At 51.2% G+C, this 19,824-nt stretch overlaps 4 protein-coding genes across 4 annotated transcripts; all 4 read right to left on the minus strand.

Annotated features, from left to right (window-relative positions):
* Positions 1–1,178: 1,178 nt before the first annotated feature.
* STEHIDRAFT_111710 (uncharacterized protein) lies at positions 1,179–2,201 on the minus strand (the record flags this gene model as incomplete). The annotated part of the gene is made up of 4 exons (XM_007304988.1): positions 1,179–1,444; positions 1,500–1,571; positions 1,655–1,939; positions 2,024–2,201. The coding sequence occupies 4 exons, from the start codon at positions 2,199–2,201 to the stop codon at positions 1,179–1,181; spliced, it is 801 nt and encodes a 266-aa protein (XP_007305050.1).
* A 9,422-nt stretch (positions 2,202–11,623) lies between these two features.
* STEHIDRAFT_111712 (uncharacterized protein) lies at positions 11,624–12,369 on the minus strand (the record flags this gene model as incomplete). The annotated part of the gene is made up of 3 exons (XM_007304989.1): positions 11,624–11,946; positions 12,045–12,134; positions 12,198–12,369. 3 exons carry the CDS (start codon positions 12,367–12,369, stop codon positions 11,624–11,626), a joined length of 585 nt encoding a protein of 194 aa, XP_007305051.1.
* A 1,498-nt stretch (positions 12,370–13,867) lies between these two features.
* STEHIDRAFT_157700 (uncharacterized protein) lies at positions 13,868–14,784 on the minus strand (the record flags this gene model as incomplete). The annotated part of the gene is made up of 5 exons (XM_007304990.1): positions 13,868–13,920; positions 13,987–14,050; positions 14,124–14,320; positions 14,376–14,543; positions 14,604–14,784. The coding sequence occupies 5 exons, from the start codon at positions 14,782–14,784 to the stop codon at positions 13,868–13,870; spliced, it is 663 nt and encodes a 220-aa protein (XP_007305052.1).
* A 1,361-nt stretch (positions 14,785–16,145) lies between these two features.
* On the minus strand, positions 16,146–16,748 carry STEHIDRAFT_131799 (uncharacterized protein; the record flags this gene model as incomplete). Its single annotated transcript, XM_007304991.1, has 3 exons — positions 16,146–16,369; positions 16,421–16,498; positions 16,553–16,748. 3 exons carry the CDS (start codon positions 16,746–16,748, stop codon positions 16,146–16,148), a joined length of 498 nt encoding a protein of 165 aa, XP_007305053.1.
* Positions 16,749–19,824: the final 3,076 nt, after the last annotated feature.

Genomic DNA, 19,824 nt, shown 5'->3' on the forward strand with positions numbered 1-19,824 from the left:
AAGTAACCCATCGATATCGCAATGCACTGCTTTGCTTCAGAACAATTTATGGTCCGCGGAAACTCCTCATACAATATGCGCACAGTTTAGCCAGTGAATGCCCCTGTCACGGTATAAGGAGTGCCTAATTGATGCAGCAAAGCTTAAGCCGAACATGGGACTGCACCGAACCTTGATTATCGCTGGGCCATCGCTCCATTCTCCGATATGATACTGATACTTTTTTTGGTCTCTCTTCCTCGTAGACCACTTTACAGTCCATGGGCTCGCAGCCTGGGGATCAACTGGGTATAACCCTTGAGCCGGAAGAACTGCATCATTCTCTGGAAAGTTTCCGAAGAACTCTTTCTCGGGATCATCCACACACTTGCTCTACCCCTGACACGAGGATCCCAATGGGCGCAACGATAGAAAAGGGGAAAGTGCCCTACAATGCTGCTTCAACGTGTTTTGTGCGTGTTCGTCTCATGAAAACAGTAGCAAGAGCGGGAACCTTATCATTTTCGTCCCCTTTTGCTTTGGTGATGTTCCGTAGATCAAGGGCCGGAGAGTGGCGAGACGACGCAGCATCACACAGGATTCTCCGCCGAACGATGGAATCCAAATGTACGGTTATCACATGAAATGACCTAGAGAGCGTGGAAAAGAATGAATCACACAGCAGAAGATCTTCGTTCCTGCGCTCGCAGGGACGGATTCCGAGTGGCCACTGTAGAAGAGGAGACGCAAATATGCCAACGAGCGCGCAGAACGCAAAGTGCCGTTAAATTGTTTTCTGCGTCTGCAGAAAACCAGAACCGACGTTGTGATCCGCGAGAAGCAGTAACAGTTATCACGAGATAGCGTGCGTCGAGTGTCTGAGATGTATCGTCCTGCGATGAAAGTCTCAATGTGGAAATGGGAAGTGCAAGGATGTCGAGATCAGCAAGACACGAATGCCGAACGGAGACATGATACAAATAGTGGTATAAAGCATGAGTTGCCTTCGCAGGCGAATGGGGATCTGGGTATCGAGAATGAAAATGGAATAAAGAAAGAATAGACGGAAGGCTGTTCGAATAAGGACACCAGGTCCTTCTGCACAGCGAGGCGCGGCATTCGGAATCTGTGCGATCATCAGTTCTCGTGAACCTAACGGAGCTATAGATCTGCTGTCTCACCTTTATTCGAACAAATGGTCAATCAGACGGGCCACCCACAACATGCCCATTTTGAATGCTTCCTCTTTCTCCGTCTCCAACAGAGCGACTCTGTCCATTGACGACGTTCAGCGTCATCTCGCGTTGCGGGTAAGGTGCAGGAAGAGAAGTGGTCGCAAGCAGAGTATCCAACGGTGGGGATTGTGGGACTGAGGCGTTATGAGAGAAAGAAGACGTAGGCGTGAATGAACCGAAGCATTGCATAAAGTTTTGGTGTAACTCTGCACGAGCATCCGGAAGGATTCCTGCAATGATAGTTAGAACCTCTATTGAGGGTGAAAATTAAACTATGCTACGTACTCAGGATATTGATCACCAAATTGGCCGTGTCCGCGGCGGTGGCACGAAGGTCTCGCGTCCAGAGACTGTAGGCTACAACGATCATAGCAACCAACCCCACTGATAGGTACAGAAATTAGACAAGACGACAACCATAATGCAGCTAAAGTACAAACCGACAGCGATCCCGATCGCGACACCTGTGACAGGCGATAGGTTCTGGGACTCCTCCCCATCTGGGAGGGACTGTTCTGGGGACGCGAGGGAAACGGACGAAGCGGTGACCGTGGGATGAAAGGCGGGAACTATGACGGAAGAGGCGGTTAAAGTGGCGCTGAACGTGGCAGGAGAGGCAAGTAATGTTGGAGGTGAGGCGGTGTCCATGATGGACGAGGACAGTGAGGACGGTCTGGCGGGTGTGAATGAGGCATGAAAATCGGATGGTGGAGGTAGGCCGGCAGCTGGAAAGACAGGCGAAGGTGTCGGAAATTCAGTGTAAGGAGGCGTTGCGATCCGCGAAGGGATTTGAATCAATGACGACTTACGGGTGCTGCGTGGCGCATGCGAGTCGGACGACATCGAATAGCTCGACGGAATGGGCGACAAAGGATCCTCTTGGGAGGCCAATGGGAGAGGCGGAGTGGGTTGAGTGGGCGAGGCGAGCACCATTAGATGCAAAAGTTGGCTGGCAAGAAGTAAAAAGACGAGGGTGACCAGTGTCATCTTCGGTGAGTGGAAGTGGGAGCGGAAAGGGTTGGAAAAGTCCCTGTATGCAGACAGCCTCCATTTTATGCCTCTCGATGACGGCCAAGAGAGCTTCAATATGCGGTGCGGCGCAATGCGAACGGTGAGAGCTTGCGAGGCTGTACAACAACTCACCCACATACCCAACATCACTGACAACTCAACTTCTGAACACGCACGAACCCTATTGGCGAGGCCCTACGCTGGTGGGAATGTGCTGCGGTAAATACAGGATGGAAGAGGTCCGTGTTCTGCGCTGCTGGCGGTCGCCGACGTTGCCTTGCACTTCGGGCCAGCTGGGCAGGGCAGAGGGTGATGGGACTACCTTCCATCAAGACCAGATGTAGATAAACCTTGTGGAAAGGCGAATAGACAGACAAAGCTAGAAATCAGGGGAAAGTGGAAATGAACGGTTCGCTTTTCCAGGGGAAGAATGTTGGGGTTGGGGGGTATCGAAGGGGCTCCCCGGTCTCTCGCCTCCCTTCTTGAGGCGAAATCGATGGAATAGAAGCCTGTCAAGCCAGCCCTCTCCCATTCGCCCACTCATCAAAATGGATGGGCGTCCCGCACTTCACACAGAGAGCGGCGTCTATGGCCGAACCATCATGATGTGAACGCCCGCACACGCCGGTGCAAAACTTCGACGGGTAACAAAGCTCGAGCAAACTACGTTATTTGGGTATTGATTGGACCTCGAAGCAACAAGTACTGGAGGAATTACTCTCCACCAATCACGCTATGGTCGTTCTAAGGAAAGCCATGATTTGAAAATCAGGGCCAGCACAGCCCTCGTAAGTGCCTGCCATGCTTACTGCGAAAGGATACGCTGGAATGAAAGCTCATGCTCGACGCAGTGCACAAGGTTGATCAGAACATTAGCCTCTTGTCCGAAGAGAGACCCGGTTCAAGGCCGCTGGGGAGAAGTGATTTTCATACGCCCTGTGCTTTGAACCATTTTGATCAGGAGAGACACAGGCGTGTCCAATGAAAGCGTTTCAGCATAAACTGCGGGCTTGTCGACACCCGGCGTGGCTTGTGCTAGCCAACAGAGTATGGGCGCAAAAGGGACCATGGAGCCCCAGGGTACCATAAAAACACTGAAAACTATGTGTTTTATGTCAACAGCTTAGCATGCACTTCACGACTCTTCTCCTTATCGATTAATACAAACTGGGATACGAAAGCCGCTCTCCGGCCTCTGACTTCCCTCTGGTTGAGCGCACCATAGGATAGCTCCACTCGGTCAGTGAGAGCACCGTGATCTGTTATACATTATATCCTGTTAGAGCAAGGTCCAGAGAGGCCCAGAGATACCGTAGCCTTAGGAGTGGAGTTCCTGCACTCTTCCAGTGGTAAACGTCGACTGCGAGGAGTCCGAATTGAGCTTGTTCAAGTTTTGTTGTGTTCCCGCTCAGTCCGACGCCTCTTGTGCGGTAACAGCTTCGAATAAAGACCTAGATGACGCCAGCATGAGGTTATGCAAAGGACCCGAGAAGCATAGTATGTCGTCGAAGTCAGAGTGCCGTGCCCAGGCTGTGCCAACGACTGTTACCTTGCTTGCAAGGTCTCTCCCACCCCGGTAATTGTGGCTGAGCGACTTTTTCGCACACAAAGCCAAACAGTTTGCGTAAGCTTTTCTCACATTTCTGTGGCACCCCTCACTCAATGCAATCGCGCACTTGATTACCATCATCAGGACGGAGCAATTTCTATTTGCCCTGGCTATACAGTTTTTGTACATGCCCAGCATGTTTCGCGAAAGTATGCTCGATATCTGCGCAACGCGCTCAGGCCTGAAGGGCTATCGACGCCACAATGAATCAGGCCGATGCTTCTCCTGAGGCCTACATACGCTTCGAGGCGCTGCTGCGGTCAGCGAAGCAAGAAACCTGACATCAGTGGCCATCGGAACGTGGATGTATTGTGCAGATTTAAAGGCTGCCTCTAATACGAGTTGAATACGAGTTTGCGAGCCAAGAAGAACCATCTGTGGCGCGACTCTTGCGTGACCATCCAGAAGTAATTTCCGGCCCTGAATACTCTGCAGTATCGCTAACAAAGTTGCTACTGCAAATAAAGTGCACATAAATATTGAGCATTGGTACTTATGCCATTGTCAGAAGAGGTCTCTCAAGCAAGGTCAGTGCCACAGCATGTGGAGCTTCCCTAGTTCATATTGGTCGCGATCATTGTTGCTAAAATTTTGGGGGACTTCGGCAAACTCCGAGCATACACGTGTAACGACTCGTCCAGCGTCGGAGCCTGAATTTGATCCTGGCTCACTGCTCTTTTCTTTCCAGCTCGCGGAGGACATCGTACGAGCGTCACCGTACAATCTTGTCGTGTACGTACAGACTACCATAGAAACTAGTACGCCTCCATATTGCCTCCATATTTTCCTCCGTTTTCTATCCCTTTACTGTGCACCTGCCGCCTGGCTTTTACTATCTGCCTGGGCCGGCACACATCTTCAATTCAGAAGAGTAAAAGATGGAAGGGAGTCAATGTCTCCTTTGACCTACGAGCGTTAAGTTAAGTTCCTAGGGATTACTACAGCGTACCCAGATGTGCAAATTCTGCGGTGCTCGAGCTCCTGTACTCTTTTAACATGCACCAGTGCCAATCTAAGTACACAGGCAGGTGGAAAAAACTCTAAACTACGCTTGACGATTTTATCGGGATTTTTTACTAGTAAGCTATGCTGTCGTCGACGTCGAGCGCGTCGACGAGTGCTTGCACCCAGTAATGCAAATTTTCACTTTTGGCGGGCCGGAAGCCTTCCGACGCGCGTCGCAAGTCAAAAGTGCATACTTTCGACATTTTCGAGCATTTTGACGGGACATGCTCGATTTTCGCCAAACAAAGTACCCAGGGACGATAGTATGCTGTATTTACATGTCGAGGAATATTTTCAGGGGGAACGGGGGAGAACTCGAAGAGTAAAGTCAAAATTTGCACTTCTGTAAGATTTGCACCTCTGGGTACGGGGTAGTACCGGACTGTGTGAACTAACACTGTATCATCACATCGATCGACCAGCGTTTCCTTTGGGATGGGGACTTACCGAGTGCTAAGCAAGACTCGAAAAAAAATGGGGTGTCAGGCTCAGTCACTGCAAGTGAAGCTTAAAGGTCATCATCCCCAACGGATCAGAACTTCCCTATAAGAATGCGGTGACAATGGTCTTCTGATTCGAAGTTCATAAGATTCGTGCGGTGCATCTTCACGCCTGATGTGACTCTTTCTGTTAATTTCGCTTGCATGATGAGCGTGAAAAGTCCACAAGAACTCTCTCCGAGCGCTCTTTGTGGTTCATTAAAGTCGGCAACGAGGCGTCGCATGGTTCAGCATGGAACGTAGTAATTCTCTGAACCCGACTCGGAAAGGCTGTAGGCCGACCTGACGGTGAAAGCATCACAATCGGACCCGTGTTGACATACCCGTTCTATTGTGGCCGAAAACCATCGGAATTCACAAGGTCCGTTGATATTAACCGTTGAATGCCCCGTCCTGGACGTCGTTGGGTGCGCGGGGTCACTCCCGGGTGGCAGTCCCCAGGCTCGTCGAGAAATGTTTGTTTTAATTCAGGACCGCCTTGTGGTCATTCTCGCAGCTCCATTCTCCAATAAAGAGGATACACGAGACTGCAACCACCTAAGTAACAATTTGCACGACACAGTATCGTGCATCGCGTTTTGCGTGCAAGGAACTTTAACTTGTCAATAGCACTCTGTCGAAGGCTGCCCATATGGGGATGTTCGACACTGTATGGTCCACGCACAGACACTCGGGTGAGTGCGACACAGCCCTTGAACATGTATCCGTCTTGTGTTTCGCAGGACTTCATTGTCGTTTTGTTGCTTCCGAGGGCAATACCAGCGGAGCGGAGGCAATTTACGTGACTCGGAGAACGTCCCGCATGAATCAATGCGCCACTGACACATGGGATCCAAGTGATAGTGGTTTGGCACAAGATTATGCATGCAAGGGTGGAGAGGCTGCTATACTTGTCACTAAATGAAAAGAGGTGTGTATAATACAGCCTCTCTCGTCTCTCATCACATTCTGATGTCGCTTGAATATCCATACAGTAACGTTGTTGTAGGGTCGAAGATTTCTGTGGAGGCGGGTACCGCTTAGGCGCAGCTACACTGTGAGAACCTGAGCACGACGAAAACGGTGGGGAACGTCTCCCCAGACGTTCTTTTTGGCTGTGCGTGCTAGGACACTCACAACCTGGGGATCGTCGTGATTTGAGCTCCGAACTCGACGGAGCGGAGTGGCATGTGGACCTCGAGGATCTTTCGCACAAGGACGCAGGTATATATAGCATGTTGAGAACAGGCACGTAGTCCGGGCTAACAAAAGAGCCGTGTGAGAGACGAGGCTATGGTCCCACGTTCAATGTCAGATGCAAGGTAGCGGCGCAAGGAAAAAACCGACAAAGAGGCGAGGCGAGGCGAGGGGAAGGCTGTAGGGAGTGAAACGGGCATCTGTGATTGTAGAATACAAAGTATACGGGAAAGCAGACAACGAGAACATGGGAAAGCAGACAACGAGAACATGGGAAAGCAGACACCAGAGCGTGTGAAATCATAAGTGCGACAGAGCAGAGAAAGGTGATGGACAATGGGAAACGTTTCGAAGTAGAGAAGCCTTCGGGGTCCACCAGGAAGAGTATCCGGCTACAAGCACTATACAATACAGTACGGCTAGCGAGACATAGTGGTTCAAACGAGAAAAAAATGCATGAGGACGCATCCCCCAAACCCCAAATACACAAACAAGCTCAGTCTTCTTTCGTAATCCCACCCAACGTGAGATCAAACCTGATCCGTAATGTCTCGCTCTCCTTGAGAGTCTTCTAAGCCGCGCCTCCCATCGACTATAGCACCAGATTCTGGATCTTTTCCGCGGTGAAAATATATGTCCGACGAAAATATATCGGTCGAGGTATTATGGGAGCCTGATGCCATCGTAGGCGTCTCTCGGTCGGCAGTCAATCCTGTCGCTGACAAGACGGGAATACGATAGGCCTGATCTGCAGCCTCAGCGTGCGGATCAAGTGGCGATTCTGCGACGATGGCTTCTCGTCAGGCCTCTTTATCAAGGCCGGTAATGTTTCACTCACCGACTCGACCGCGCGCTGATAAGGAGACATCAACCTCTTGACGTTGAGGTAGTGGCTCGTCCCTCCAGAGCCGGCACATGGCTGCTACCAACGCCCCCAGCCCGACTATTGGAACGCGGTATCAAGTTGGATACCACGAGAGCCATGGAAGGGACGGTACTCACAAACTGCCACAGCGATGGCGACCGCGGCGACTGGCGACAAGCTGTGTGACTGGTCACTAGATGGATTTCCGTCTGTGTCGCGGGTCGCGGGGTCCGGGTGGACCACAGGAAGGGCAAGGGCCACGCTCATCGTGAAGAGCACTGGGAAGAAGACGTATAGGACGTGCCGGAGAGGGGAAAGGAGACGCATAGGTAGGACAGACTGGCACTAGATCGCAAGGTATGGCTGTCATATATGCTCGGTCAAGCAGCAGTATCACGAGCCGACGACAAGTATCGCCTCTGAGCATGGCATGCTTTGAAAGAGGGTGCCGAGGAAAGAAAAAAACTGAGCTAATTGTTCTCCTTGGGCGATATGAAAGTTACGTGGCGCACCTTTTCAAGTCACGACATTCCAAATGAACTTCTAGTTTATTGGACCAGAATGATTACACCGCTGACTTTCATACAATGCTTAGGACGAGCCGTAGATAGAGCGAAGGGTCGAGACGTGGGGGAGGAGGATCCTGTAAAGTGCGTTGCCGCAGTAGGGGGGACACGGAAGGATGGACGATGGTCCCACGATAGCGCTCCCATAGGCCGTGTACATGAGCAGACTCGATAAGAGTAGTTATAAATGATTGTATTTCAACTTCGCTGGCGATCTTCGGAGTTGAATTGGGGGATTAAGAAAAGCGACTGCCTTTAAGCAAGAATAAAAGAGAACGAGCGAGGGAGTGAGCGGGTAACGGGCGCCTGCCAGCGGCACTGCGTGGAAAACAGCAGAAGGCCCAACATCAGGCCGCTCTCATCCCTTCCACACCCATCATCCCTTCCACGACCATCATCCCCAAGAAATCCATGCACAATGGCAACGGCCAGCTTGACAGCGTCGTCGTGTTTTGCAGTGTCACCCCTACATTATTCACGGATATCCCACAAGAATTCATCAGCTGCTCGTCATAGCCGAGGACAACCTTCATCACATATATCTGCGGGGCACCCTGTCTCACACACCGACAACCGAGACGAACTACGCCTTCACCCTATTCGATTCGACGCATAAGCGCAAGCACTGGAAGTGTAGCCGAAAGCTACCCATTAAAGCTTGCATCACCCAGTAAGGCCCTTCACTCATCGTTACTTGGACCCACGGGACCTCAGTCACCAATATCGGCATCCTCATCGCTTGTACGCTACTGCCAACCGTGGTAGACAGCTGAATCTACAACGTTGGGCAGTATCGAACAGCGAGAGACTGCGTCGTGAAATTACGGTATGTCCCTGTGAGCCGCATCGACCATGGGCAGATGGTAAGCTCCCTCGTCCCACAGTGACGCGCGTCGGCCCACCCATGATGGAGCTCTAGCAATCCAACATCAAAGAATGTTCATTAAAATCGCCGTATGATACGGTCGGTGCGAATGCTATGGATCATGGTGGGCACAGAGTTCCGTCCTGCGCCTCTAGCTCCAAGCTTCTCAATTCAGACAGAGATAGATGGTGGCTGACCGTTACGGTATTCCCGCAATCCACAAAAAACCGCTCCCGCTTCAACGCGTCTTCTAGCATGGAAGTTCACCAACAAGGCCTAACCCGCGGACTCCCGGGTCATGGGCTTGTGCGCGTACTACACGACGCTCAGCATCATACGGGAGAGCATTCAGCGAGCTGTCTTCGTCGCACACATCACACAGACTATAGTGGCTGGTAGGTGGCTGGCGCCACATATGGCGATCCGACACGACAGTAGCGGAGGAAGTGCACAGAGCTCAGGCCCGCCTCAGCGGCCTCACACGCCGGTCAACTTTGTATAACCGTTTTGCCACAGACGTCATGTAGCCGCAATAATCAGACTGTTTTTGGGTCAGTGGCCAGTTATAGACCTATTTATACGCTCAGCAAATGTCGAGAAGAAGACGTTTTCTGCGAGGTGAGCCCGCTCAGACCAGAGTACTACTGTGCAGCCCTTGCATTTCCTGCTCGTCGAGGTCTGGGCAGCGATACTTACCTGTCTCTCCTTCCCATCAGGGTTGCAAGATGTCTTCCTGCTAGAACGCTCTATCCAGCTCATACTACGATCTCCATCATAGAATCGTAACAAATGCAGCACTCACAGGTCATTTCGCGGTAGTCACGGGCAAATTATCTTCGGGTTTGATCAACTCCTGGGACCACTATGGGTGACTTTTGACGGAAGGCCAACGGTAGCATTAGCAGGAGATAGAAAGTCGAAGATATCAACTTCACCTCGAGAATTCTGGTTCATCGGACTCGCATCGTCGACGTCGAGCTCAAGTCGAGCTCATTGTGCTCGACATTTTCGCAGCCATCGGAAGCCTCCGCTACCCCGATCCCGGGGCCCGGCCGGGCCACAACCGAGAGGAGTGCCGCGGCGGTTGAAATTGCCACGTCATGTCAGCGAATTTCTCTTTGGTTTCTTTCTTCCTCTCTAATTTTGCTTCCGCTTGGAAACTCTTTCGTGAGAGTGTCAACAATAACTCGTACTTCATCTCCAAGGCCGCGAGGCACTATGCATTGGGATACCGACGTTCTAGGATGGCTCTGTGATCATTCCGCCTCGATTTTCGGTCCTAAGGCTCATCGCGCCCTCAAGGACCCATCCGATTGTGAGTTCTCCTTCACAGTACAGATGCTGCGCCGACTGTTGGGAGCGCCCAACTGTATTCCAGAATTACATGACTGCTTGAACATTGAAGGCTGTAGCGTTGTCTACGTACTAGACGCCATATAACGACGTGAAACATTTCCATATCATCCCCTTTACTCGCCCCATGGGGTCGACGTCGGAGAGATCGCAGGCACCGAGGAGACAGGTTCCATTCTCTTTCGAAGTTGAGTCGAACTGAGTCCCCGAGTCGACGGAATAATTTTTGGTGACCGTTGGCTATGTACGATCTACTCCACGAGGTCCACAGCCATGGTCGTGACGCATTCTCGGCCGCTGGCCCGTAGCATCCACGAGGTTCGTGCGTGGCGAATAATGGAGGTGTATTTACGTGTGTAGGCGTATTAGGTTGCTGTTCATAGCCTCGACTTTACAAATCGCCAGTTGTGGTGCTGAAGGAGCATGCGCTCGACGCACAAGGCGTTCTACTTGGAAACACTTCCAGTGGAAGCGGTCCTCCGTAGTGTCGCTCCTACATTCTCCGACTGTACATTTCACGCGACAGTCCATCGGCGTCGGTATCAGTGTGTGTCAGCCTCGTTCTGTGGTTGGTTGACCGTACACAGACAACAGTGCGCACACCGCCTTGCGATCCCGCTCGCCACCCAATGAGCCACTCATTCCGGACCGCATTCTTCATCTCAACGCTCCCACACCACTTACCCCTATGAGTTTCCCGAGGCGCCCTGTACAAGGTTCAGTATTGCGTCACGTTTGTTTCTTGCAGCTGTTCTACAGTCTGGACTCTCCGCCCTAGGATATCAGTGGCACAGCTGGCGAAAAGGGGTCAGAGCTCCTCCGGGACTTATCTCCGCGTCAGTCGGAACCAGCGCTGGTGTTCGCAGTCGTGTGTCTGTATGGACCATGAATAGAAGTGTACCATGAGCGACTGTATCCCGCGATACATTAGCGCATTGTGAGGTCGCGCAGCTGCTGGCGTTGCTGAAACAGAACATTGCGAGAAGAGGAAACACGAGGATGCCTGCACACAATGATGCTGTGAAAAGTGCGAAAAGAAGAATGGCAAAGCAGTACGCAGAGCGATCGTTCGTGGTGAGATGAGATGAGAGATGATAGGGAGATGGGTCATGATAGAGAGAAGCGTCCATCCAGCGCGAAGAGTATAACGAAGAATAATGTGAAGAAGAAAGAAAATGATGGCTACTGGCAGGGCTCTACGTGTACACACAAAGTGGCAGTAAAACTTGCAGAGTCCATACGATGCATGAGATATGGCGATACGGAATGCGATGGAGTGTTATATGATGATATGGAAAGATGCAGACAGGGCAATAGAAAGATGAAGACAGAGCAATGCAAAAAAAAAGTGAACGATAATGCCGTAAGACCTACATGGACCAGTGGGTCAGTATATACATGGGACAGATAAACGTCGTACGCACCGACGACTGATACAAAGTAGGGCGACGGAGGCTGCTCAGTGGTTATGCGAACTGGTCGATGACCCTTCGCCTCTGTCATCACTGTACTCTGACTCTGTCCCGTCCGTGGAGATGGTCTTGCCCATGTCGGTGACATCCAGCTCGATGGACTTGTCGTCTTTGGCAGAGACGACTTCGATGTTGGGAGTGGTGGTGAAGGACAACGGGATAGGTCGGACGGAATGGGGAACAGGAGTCGCGATCAACGGTGAGGGCATTGCCACAGCACGGTCGCAGACGGCATCCAAAGCAGCAACGGCTCTGGAGTGGACGTGGTCGACGGTCCCGGGCCCGATACCGATGAGGAAGACAGTGAATTCTGAGGAAGACCACGTTGAGTGTGGCGTCCAGGGAGATAAACACGACCATGCCAACTATGGCGATGGATTGTGGGTGACACCGGTGTCGAGGACTCACTCTTCGCTTGAACCAATGTTGGTTCGACCATCGCCCGCCACCCGTGAGCACGTACCCCGAACGCAGCAACAGTTAATAACATCCCGCCCACTAAAAGTGATTCGAGCGGACGTGAGTGTTCGATGAGATACTATGCAACGCTAGACAACCCACAGACTACGGGTCCGACGATGAGGCCCACAAGGGGGCTTAAACTGTGGGACGGAGCGGGCTCGACCCCCTCCGAGGCGGCAGTAGAAGTCGAATTGGCTGGGAAGGGTGAGCCCACGACGGCGGTGGCGGCGCAGGTGAGCAGGAGGACGAGAAAGTCGTGAAGGGAGGTCATGGTTGAGCGGCGAACGAAGAAGAGGAAGAGGGGGTTGGGCTGTGAGTGCTAGATGGGGCTTATAAGCAAGAATAGGAATTAATGGAACGTGAGGCGTATTAGAGACACGGATGGCGGTGCTCAAGTCTCACCGACGTTAAGCCTGAGTCCCGGCCCCGGAACCACATATGACTCCCTCAGCCAAAGATTACGATTGTGCATGCGCTCCTAGAATACACTTGACGACCCCTCCATGTTCTCTCTGTCGCGGCGTATACTACAATCACAAACTGAAGGAGCTAATGTGAGCCCAGATGAACATCGGAATAGATGTCGATAGAGATAACAGACGTACACAGGCTCTGGTCGACTCGCTTCAGAGCCCAATACAGATCCTTCGATGGATCCTGGTACAGATCCACGAGGCCTTGAAACCCGACACCATTACTCCAGCTCCGCGGGTCCTGCGTCCTTCAAAAAATTCTCAAAAATGCTGAGGCGATTGTGTGGAATGGAAAGAGTGGCAGAGTGGCAGAGAGTGTTGATGGTAGAGGAGAGAACAAAGGATGCGATTGACGCTACATATGTAAAAGTGAATCATGGCGATGACGCGGACAGCCTGGGAGTATTTTACGAGATTGCCCAAACGTGGTCTATACGGCCCAAGAGCCACATGAAGCTGTATCAGCCTCATGGAGGGATATCGATGTGGCCATTTCTGTGCAGAACCTATCTCAAGCAGACCACCACGCTATTCATCGGTTACCGTTCTCTGCTGTCTACTGCAGCAGAAGCATTGCAGAAACGTGTCAAATCATCCTCCAGTATACTCAGGACTCGAAGTCCGCTGGCAAGTCTCTCGCTGCAGTGCTTGTACCAAAGGTCTTACGATGATTACACAGCCAGACGGCGTGCGTACATCGCCTGGTATCACAGAAAAGATGTACCACATAGTAAGCATAAAGGTATCGTGCGAACTTGAAGCACTAGGAAGGTGGTCCGGGTTATACGTATAGTACCAAGCCTCCTTTGTTGGATTAGGGTTTGTCCCGGGAGCGTAAAATGATACGGCCGGCATGTGTCGCTTCATGCAGATAAGCAAGTAAATGAGCAAAGGATTTTCATCGCGTTCGTAAGTCAATGAGAGGATGAGAGTAGGCAACAAAAAGCTTCCGCGGAATCGACAATATTGTCAAAGCGCGACGCGTCAAACTCCGCGTGAAAAATTGAGTGCGCGGATCGCCAGCGGAAGGGCGCGCCACATTCGAACGTCGTCACGCCACAATATTGACTCGCCTAGAATAATACAGAAGTATGTAGAATCAAAGATTGTAGACGGTGCTTGAGATTTTAATACGTGCAACGCGAAACAATAGCAAAAAATAACTCGGGTATAAAGCAATCAAAAAAACAGGACTCGAACGATACTAAAGGATACAAGATACGCGCATACGCTGGGATACAAGGATACAATGTAAAAGCCGACTCAGGAAGCCATGTCCAAACACAGGAAGCTGGATTAATGGTGTGAATTTGACGCCATCAGTTGCGGTGGAGCCTCGCACATGAAACCTATGACTTTTGAAAAAAGTAGCGTCAGAATGAATGCTGCTATGATGGAGGAAGCACGGAACGTACGATACAAGAACAGTTCGATGATACTTGCGACCTCAATGAAGGGTGTGTGAGCCTGTGGACGATCCTTCACCTCGATCATTTATATCACGCCCGGTCATCAACATAGTGCTTCTTCCCATCCACCGTAGCTCAACAACTTCTCCAGCATTGTGCCCAGGCCCTCCGAACGAGATGTCAAAGGGCAGTGCTTGCTCAACGGATTGTGTGATGCTCGAGGATTGTACGACGACTCCAACGGGTTCCATAGCGTCGAGGTAATCACACAGACAGTCGAGCGCACCAACAATGTTGGAGCGATATTCTCGACGGGCGGCCAGCACAAGCCTCAACATTCCTGTAAACATTGATGGATCAATAAAAGAGAATGACGCAACCATGTAGCTACGAACCTGTCAAATAACGGAACAGCCCTGTGGAGTAGACTTTTGTAAGGGCCTGGTCCTCGAGTGAAGAGGCATCCGACATACCAGATGAAAGGCCACACACTGCCCTCGCCATACTTCTCCACCCACACTTCCACAGAAGGAACCCAGTCACGAATATAATGACGACGCATACTAAATTTGGTGCATAGTAAGCGCCGGCATAAATATATCCATAAAATCAAGCGGACACACCGACAGCGACCGCGACCTTGACGGCATCGAACAAGTCCAGCCCCTGTGATTCGTCACCTCCTTCATCAGGCTCGGTATCGAAGTCACGAGCGCCCCCTATGGAGCTGTCGTAGACCGGACTTGGAGAAAGGTTGGCGACGATGACAAGAGAAAGGAGAAAGAGAAGAAGAGCGGCAAGCATGGAGAAGGGTAGAGTTGGTGGGGGCGTACAGAGGACGTGGGGAGACGCAGCCACTGGGCTCAGAGCCTTTAAAGACTGCAGTGTGGGATGATTATTGGATGCGATGCACTCATCCTAGGATGACAAGTTGGCGCAGTGAATTCACGGGCTCGTAAGACATGCTCACATCTAGTGTTTCTATCTCCTTTGCTGGGCACTATGTGAAAGTCGGAGGATGTGGTAGCGTCCTATATTTGAACCAGAGGACTCCGAGGGACGGAAGATATTATGTTGCAGGCACCCGACAACCCCTCCATCCTGGTGGCAATATGAAGTCGTCCATCTCCTGGTCGTCCCGATTCCTCGTCCGCGCCACCCACCTCCTTCAGAGCGACCTGATCGAAGTTTCGGAGGAAGAAAAAGCCTGTGCAACAGGAAAGAAGAACGGAGAGGGCCTAGAGCAGGAAGAGTTCGAGGAAAGGACAGTGAGCGCTTTACGATTAGCTGACGGGCTATTTGCGGATGGAAGATTATGACGACAGGCGCGCTACGGTCGCCCGACCCTCAACAACCCCTCAACTCGAAAGGCGCACCGTTGTCGATGCGGCACTGAAAATAAGCGTCTGCCATAAGAGACGTCAAAGTACCAGGTTGATGGAATGTAACACTAACCAATTCGGTGCACGCCGGTCTGATAACAGAGCGTAACTTGCTTCTTCCACAGAAAATTTAGCCCTATGTCTCGAGACGTCCGAAGAACCCGTAGATTGATCAAGCAAGCGCTTGTGGCGTACCCAGCTGGGGATGTCCAAAGGAGCTCAAAGAAAATCGGGTTCCCAAGAATACCTACGGCGATCAGTGAGATACCATTCAGGTGGTTCCTTGTAAAAGGCGCGGAAAGAATCATGATGAGACGGCAGGACGGTGTGTCAAACGAAAGGAGATGTTTCGAAAGAACTCCTCTGGAACGGTGGGCGCATGACAGTGAATGGAGAGAAGTAAATGCTATTGCGAAGACGGAGTCACTGATGCATAAGTACGAAAACAAAAAAATGTTGAACAGATATGGATAGTCGCCGGACGGGCGTGAACCCTAAAGGCTCTTGACTTCTCTTGGCGATGAACAGAACCTAGAACGCTTGGGGAGAAACAACAGCAGTAACACGGAAGACGGCGAGGTACTGAACTTGTGGGACCAAGGTCCTGAAGCCGAGGTCATGCGAGGCATATGAGCCGATTGGGGGTATAGGTCCTGAGCAGCGTCAAAACGCAAAATGACTGTGTGCATAAGCGAAGGGTGGTCAGTACGATCCAGACCCGAACAGGAAGTGGTGAGTGCATTACGCAGAGGGCCACTGACGCCCCGTCCCGGATCCTTTCCACTACCCGTCACTCCCGTTAACAATCTGGGGAACGGTAGCTCTCTCCCTTCCACCCTGCCTGATATCTTTCAACCTAATATCTTCGACTGTGTTCTCCTCGGCCGGCGCAGGTGCGCGAACGACGACGGGCGCTGGACCGCCATCCGCAAGAGTGTCGAGTCGGCTCACGATTCCGGAGGAAGATAGGAGGTCGCGTGGCCATTGCCCGCCACGTTCGCTCGCTTCTACATCTTGCATCAGTATGTCTCTTCAGAGAAATCAGAATTTTGACGTACTCTTGATGGCTCTGCGAGATCCTCGACATCGGCGACGACCAATGTAAAACATAGCTCCAACAGCAATCAAGAACAAGACTAGAAACAGAATAAACATTTAGGTAGAAAAGGGTGTGTTACGAAAGAACTGACTGGCTGCGAAAACCATCCATCCGATGGTAGACTTCTCAATACGGGCAAGGATCACGTCGTCAGGTGTTCTTGTATCGTTTGATGCCGACTCTGAAGCATTTTCGAAGCCGGCACCGATGGTAGAGAATGAGAGAATGGTGAGCGACACAGATAGACCAAGCACATTCCAAGCACATATGAGATGATTGAAACACATCTTTGGCGCTGTTGGTTTAGATACAACTGGATGAAGTGCCTATGTGCGAGAGGTTGAGGCGAAGTGAGAGCTCGCTCTTTATATAGTGAACTACAAAGCGGTGTATCCTTGGGGAAATATTCCATCGAACAAAGGCGCTGCGTCACCTGCCTCGTCACTGTACCATGTGTAACACTCTCCAGCTGAAAGCAATACATCGTGGCAATGGATGATGTTGAACAAGCATGATTACATGTTGTATATTCATGTCGAGAGACGCTGGTTCGTTCCGGATCGTCGCGATGTGGGTAGCCAATGTGCGACCGCCTCACAAACCCATCTAAGCGGCTGACCTGCAGGAAGTCCAAGTATGCCGAAAAGCAGGCGCCTAATTCTCCCCGAGGACAGTCCTGAGAACTGAGCCTGTAGAGCTGTCCGCTCGCTTGAAGATCTCATCAGACAGGTCCTGCAAACCGTATTTTGTGTCGTAAAAGCACGGATAGAGTGCCGGCGTTGCCTGCAGCAGCGAGCAGTCCTGTAAGGGAAGACCCAGAAATCCAGGAACGATCAAGATCCGTATGTATACAGGAGCCTCGAGACATAAAAGAAACGTGTAAGTGGGGAGGCGGATACAGCGCCGGCCGCTACAAGTGGACAAAAGCACTCTATAAATTTATCTCACCGAGGGACGAGCTTGCCAAGGACATGATCACTGTACCACGCTGATGTAGTGGGACTTACAGAGCATTTGATGCCGACAATTCCGAGCACGAAAAAGTATAAATAACGAGCACTTTGCTGAGCCTCGTCCGAGCGCCACGGCCGAAGATGATTTAGAGGGCAGGAAAGTAAGCACTTGAGAAGCCTATTCGGAGAACTTGGCCGTATTATCCAAATCTACCTAGCTTAGAAGGATAAACGAACGAGCAGGAACGAGCTAACCGTTGCTATACAGCCAAGGCTGCATCAAGACCCGACTAAGTAATAGCAGTCAACCCAATATCTGTTGTTATACTTGGTACACGCCATTACAACGTGTAGACGCGGCTATAGCAATATACCGCTCCTTCGGTGCTGATAAAAAGTTTTGTTAGTCGGAGCGAGTCAGTGAGATACCAGCAATCATACAAGACCGGAGACCACTCCCGAAGCAATACACCACTCTGCTCATCGCCTTAGTTCCGTCGACGCGGAGATGTACGTGGGTAGCCGAGACAACGACGTTGTGCTCTGTTTGGGCTGCAGTTTACACAGGATGCGATCAATTATGTAGATCTGAGGAGCAATCCAATCGTCCGGGGTGGCACACTGTCATGTTACTGCACGAAGATGTAGATCGAAGTCATGATGCGGTAAGTGGCCGTGTCTGACGAGGCAATAATAGCAAACCAACATGCAGCTCTAACGAGGTTAGCGTTTTCTACCCAAATGAGAGGCTACTTGGATTGCATGCGCCCCGACTCCCGCCCTGCGGCTTCAGGGGCTGACAGGCGATTGCTGTCACAGAACGAACAGTGCATGCTCCACCCTAATAGTACTACCCGGGGTAAGTTGAGCATCCCAAACCAACGTCTCGGTTCGGTCGTATATTTGAGTCGGAGTCCAGCCACCACGGAACTCCGGCAACTCCGTGGCCCTCAGAGTTCCGGATACGGTGGAGAGACATGTTTCTACCGCGATAGCCTGGAAACCCCGAGGGAGAGAGCAACATATACACGAGTCTTGATGATGGATTGGGCGATAGGTGGTGGTCATTGAGCTCTGATGGCCTATAGTTAGAGATTTATACCCCGTGATGACTGCTGTTGGTCGGACGGTAAGCGCGGACCAGAAAAACAAAGCCCAACGTACCGCCAAAGTACTGTATACATGCCCGGGTCGCATAATGTATTCCTCTGGTGCCGCTCACGATCGAATGGTCCAGCCAAAAAGCGCCACCCAAGTATGATAGACTGGAGTGCGAAGCTATCGAAAGTGGTTTCATCGCCACGATGGAATGCCTCGGAGGTCTACTAAGGAGACGCTCGTTGCAGAAGGGCACGGAGAGAGGACAAATCCGTCCTTTCGCGAACAGACATGACTTCATGGGTTATCGCGCATGATTAACCATTGTAGACCGGCCGGTCTGCCTCAGATAAATCGCAGCCTGCGTCTTTCAGTCAGAATGCTTAAGCTCGATGATTTCGAAGAGTGTTCGAACAAGGCGCGGCCGTATTCGGAACCACATATGCGAACTGATTCAGGGATCCAGAACTGATCTCAAGACTGTTTCACCAACAAAGGTGACTTGCAGTCTGACAGGCGAAGGTATTGCCCCCAGAATACCCAGGATTGAAGATCGAGCAGATCCGAATTTGTGTATGACGAAAGCAGGACGCTGATTCAGACTTTACTCCTTTGGGTATCTCGCATTCCTACAGAGCTAAAAACGTGCAATAATAGTACGACGTACCTGAATAGCACTGGCTCAGAACTGTAGGACCAGTGGCGATGAAACCGGGCGGTGTAGCACGAGGAGAGTGTTGGGGGAAGAGAAAAAGCCTGCCGAAATGGCGCATTACCGATAGGGCGAGTTTGTTTTGAGCTGTTTTGTGTGGCGTTATGAGGGCCACATCTCCGTCGCGACTCGGATTTGACGATTGTCTCGAGTCTCTACCATTGGCTTCCTGAACTGTCGACACTCCCAGTTTCTTTCCTATATGATCTGGGCCATGCTCCAAGATAATACTAGATACAAAACGATTCATGCAGTTCTTTTCACCGGGTCGATTGCCAGTTTTCGAGGATAACGAGTTGACTCGAGGACGTCAACCACCTGGGGCAAGATGCCAGCGAATTTACTGATACCAATCGCTAAATTACTGGGCGATATACACCGCGACCTCGAAAACTGAGCCATACAGCATATACTTGATATCAGGAGAAAACATCAGGAGAAAACAGGGGTCTCAGGACAGTACCTACGGTCATGAAGGTACGGTTCTTCTAATCTGAAACTTGGACGCACTCCGGTCTCACCTCCATCGTTGAACAGGCCAACAGGCCAGATTAAAATACAGCCCGAGAATGACGCTATCAGTGGTCTCAGGCTCTTTGA

The sequence above is a fragment of the Stereum hirsutum genome, assembly GCF_000264905.1.
Source record: "Stereum hirsutum FP-91666 SS1 unplaced genomic scaffold STEHIscaffold_8, whole genome shotgun sequence".
NCBI lineage: Eukaryota > Fungi > Basidiomycota > Agaricomycetes > Russulales > Stereaceae > Stereum > Stereum hirsutum.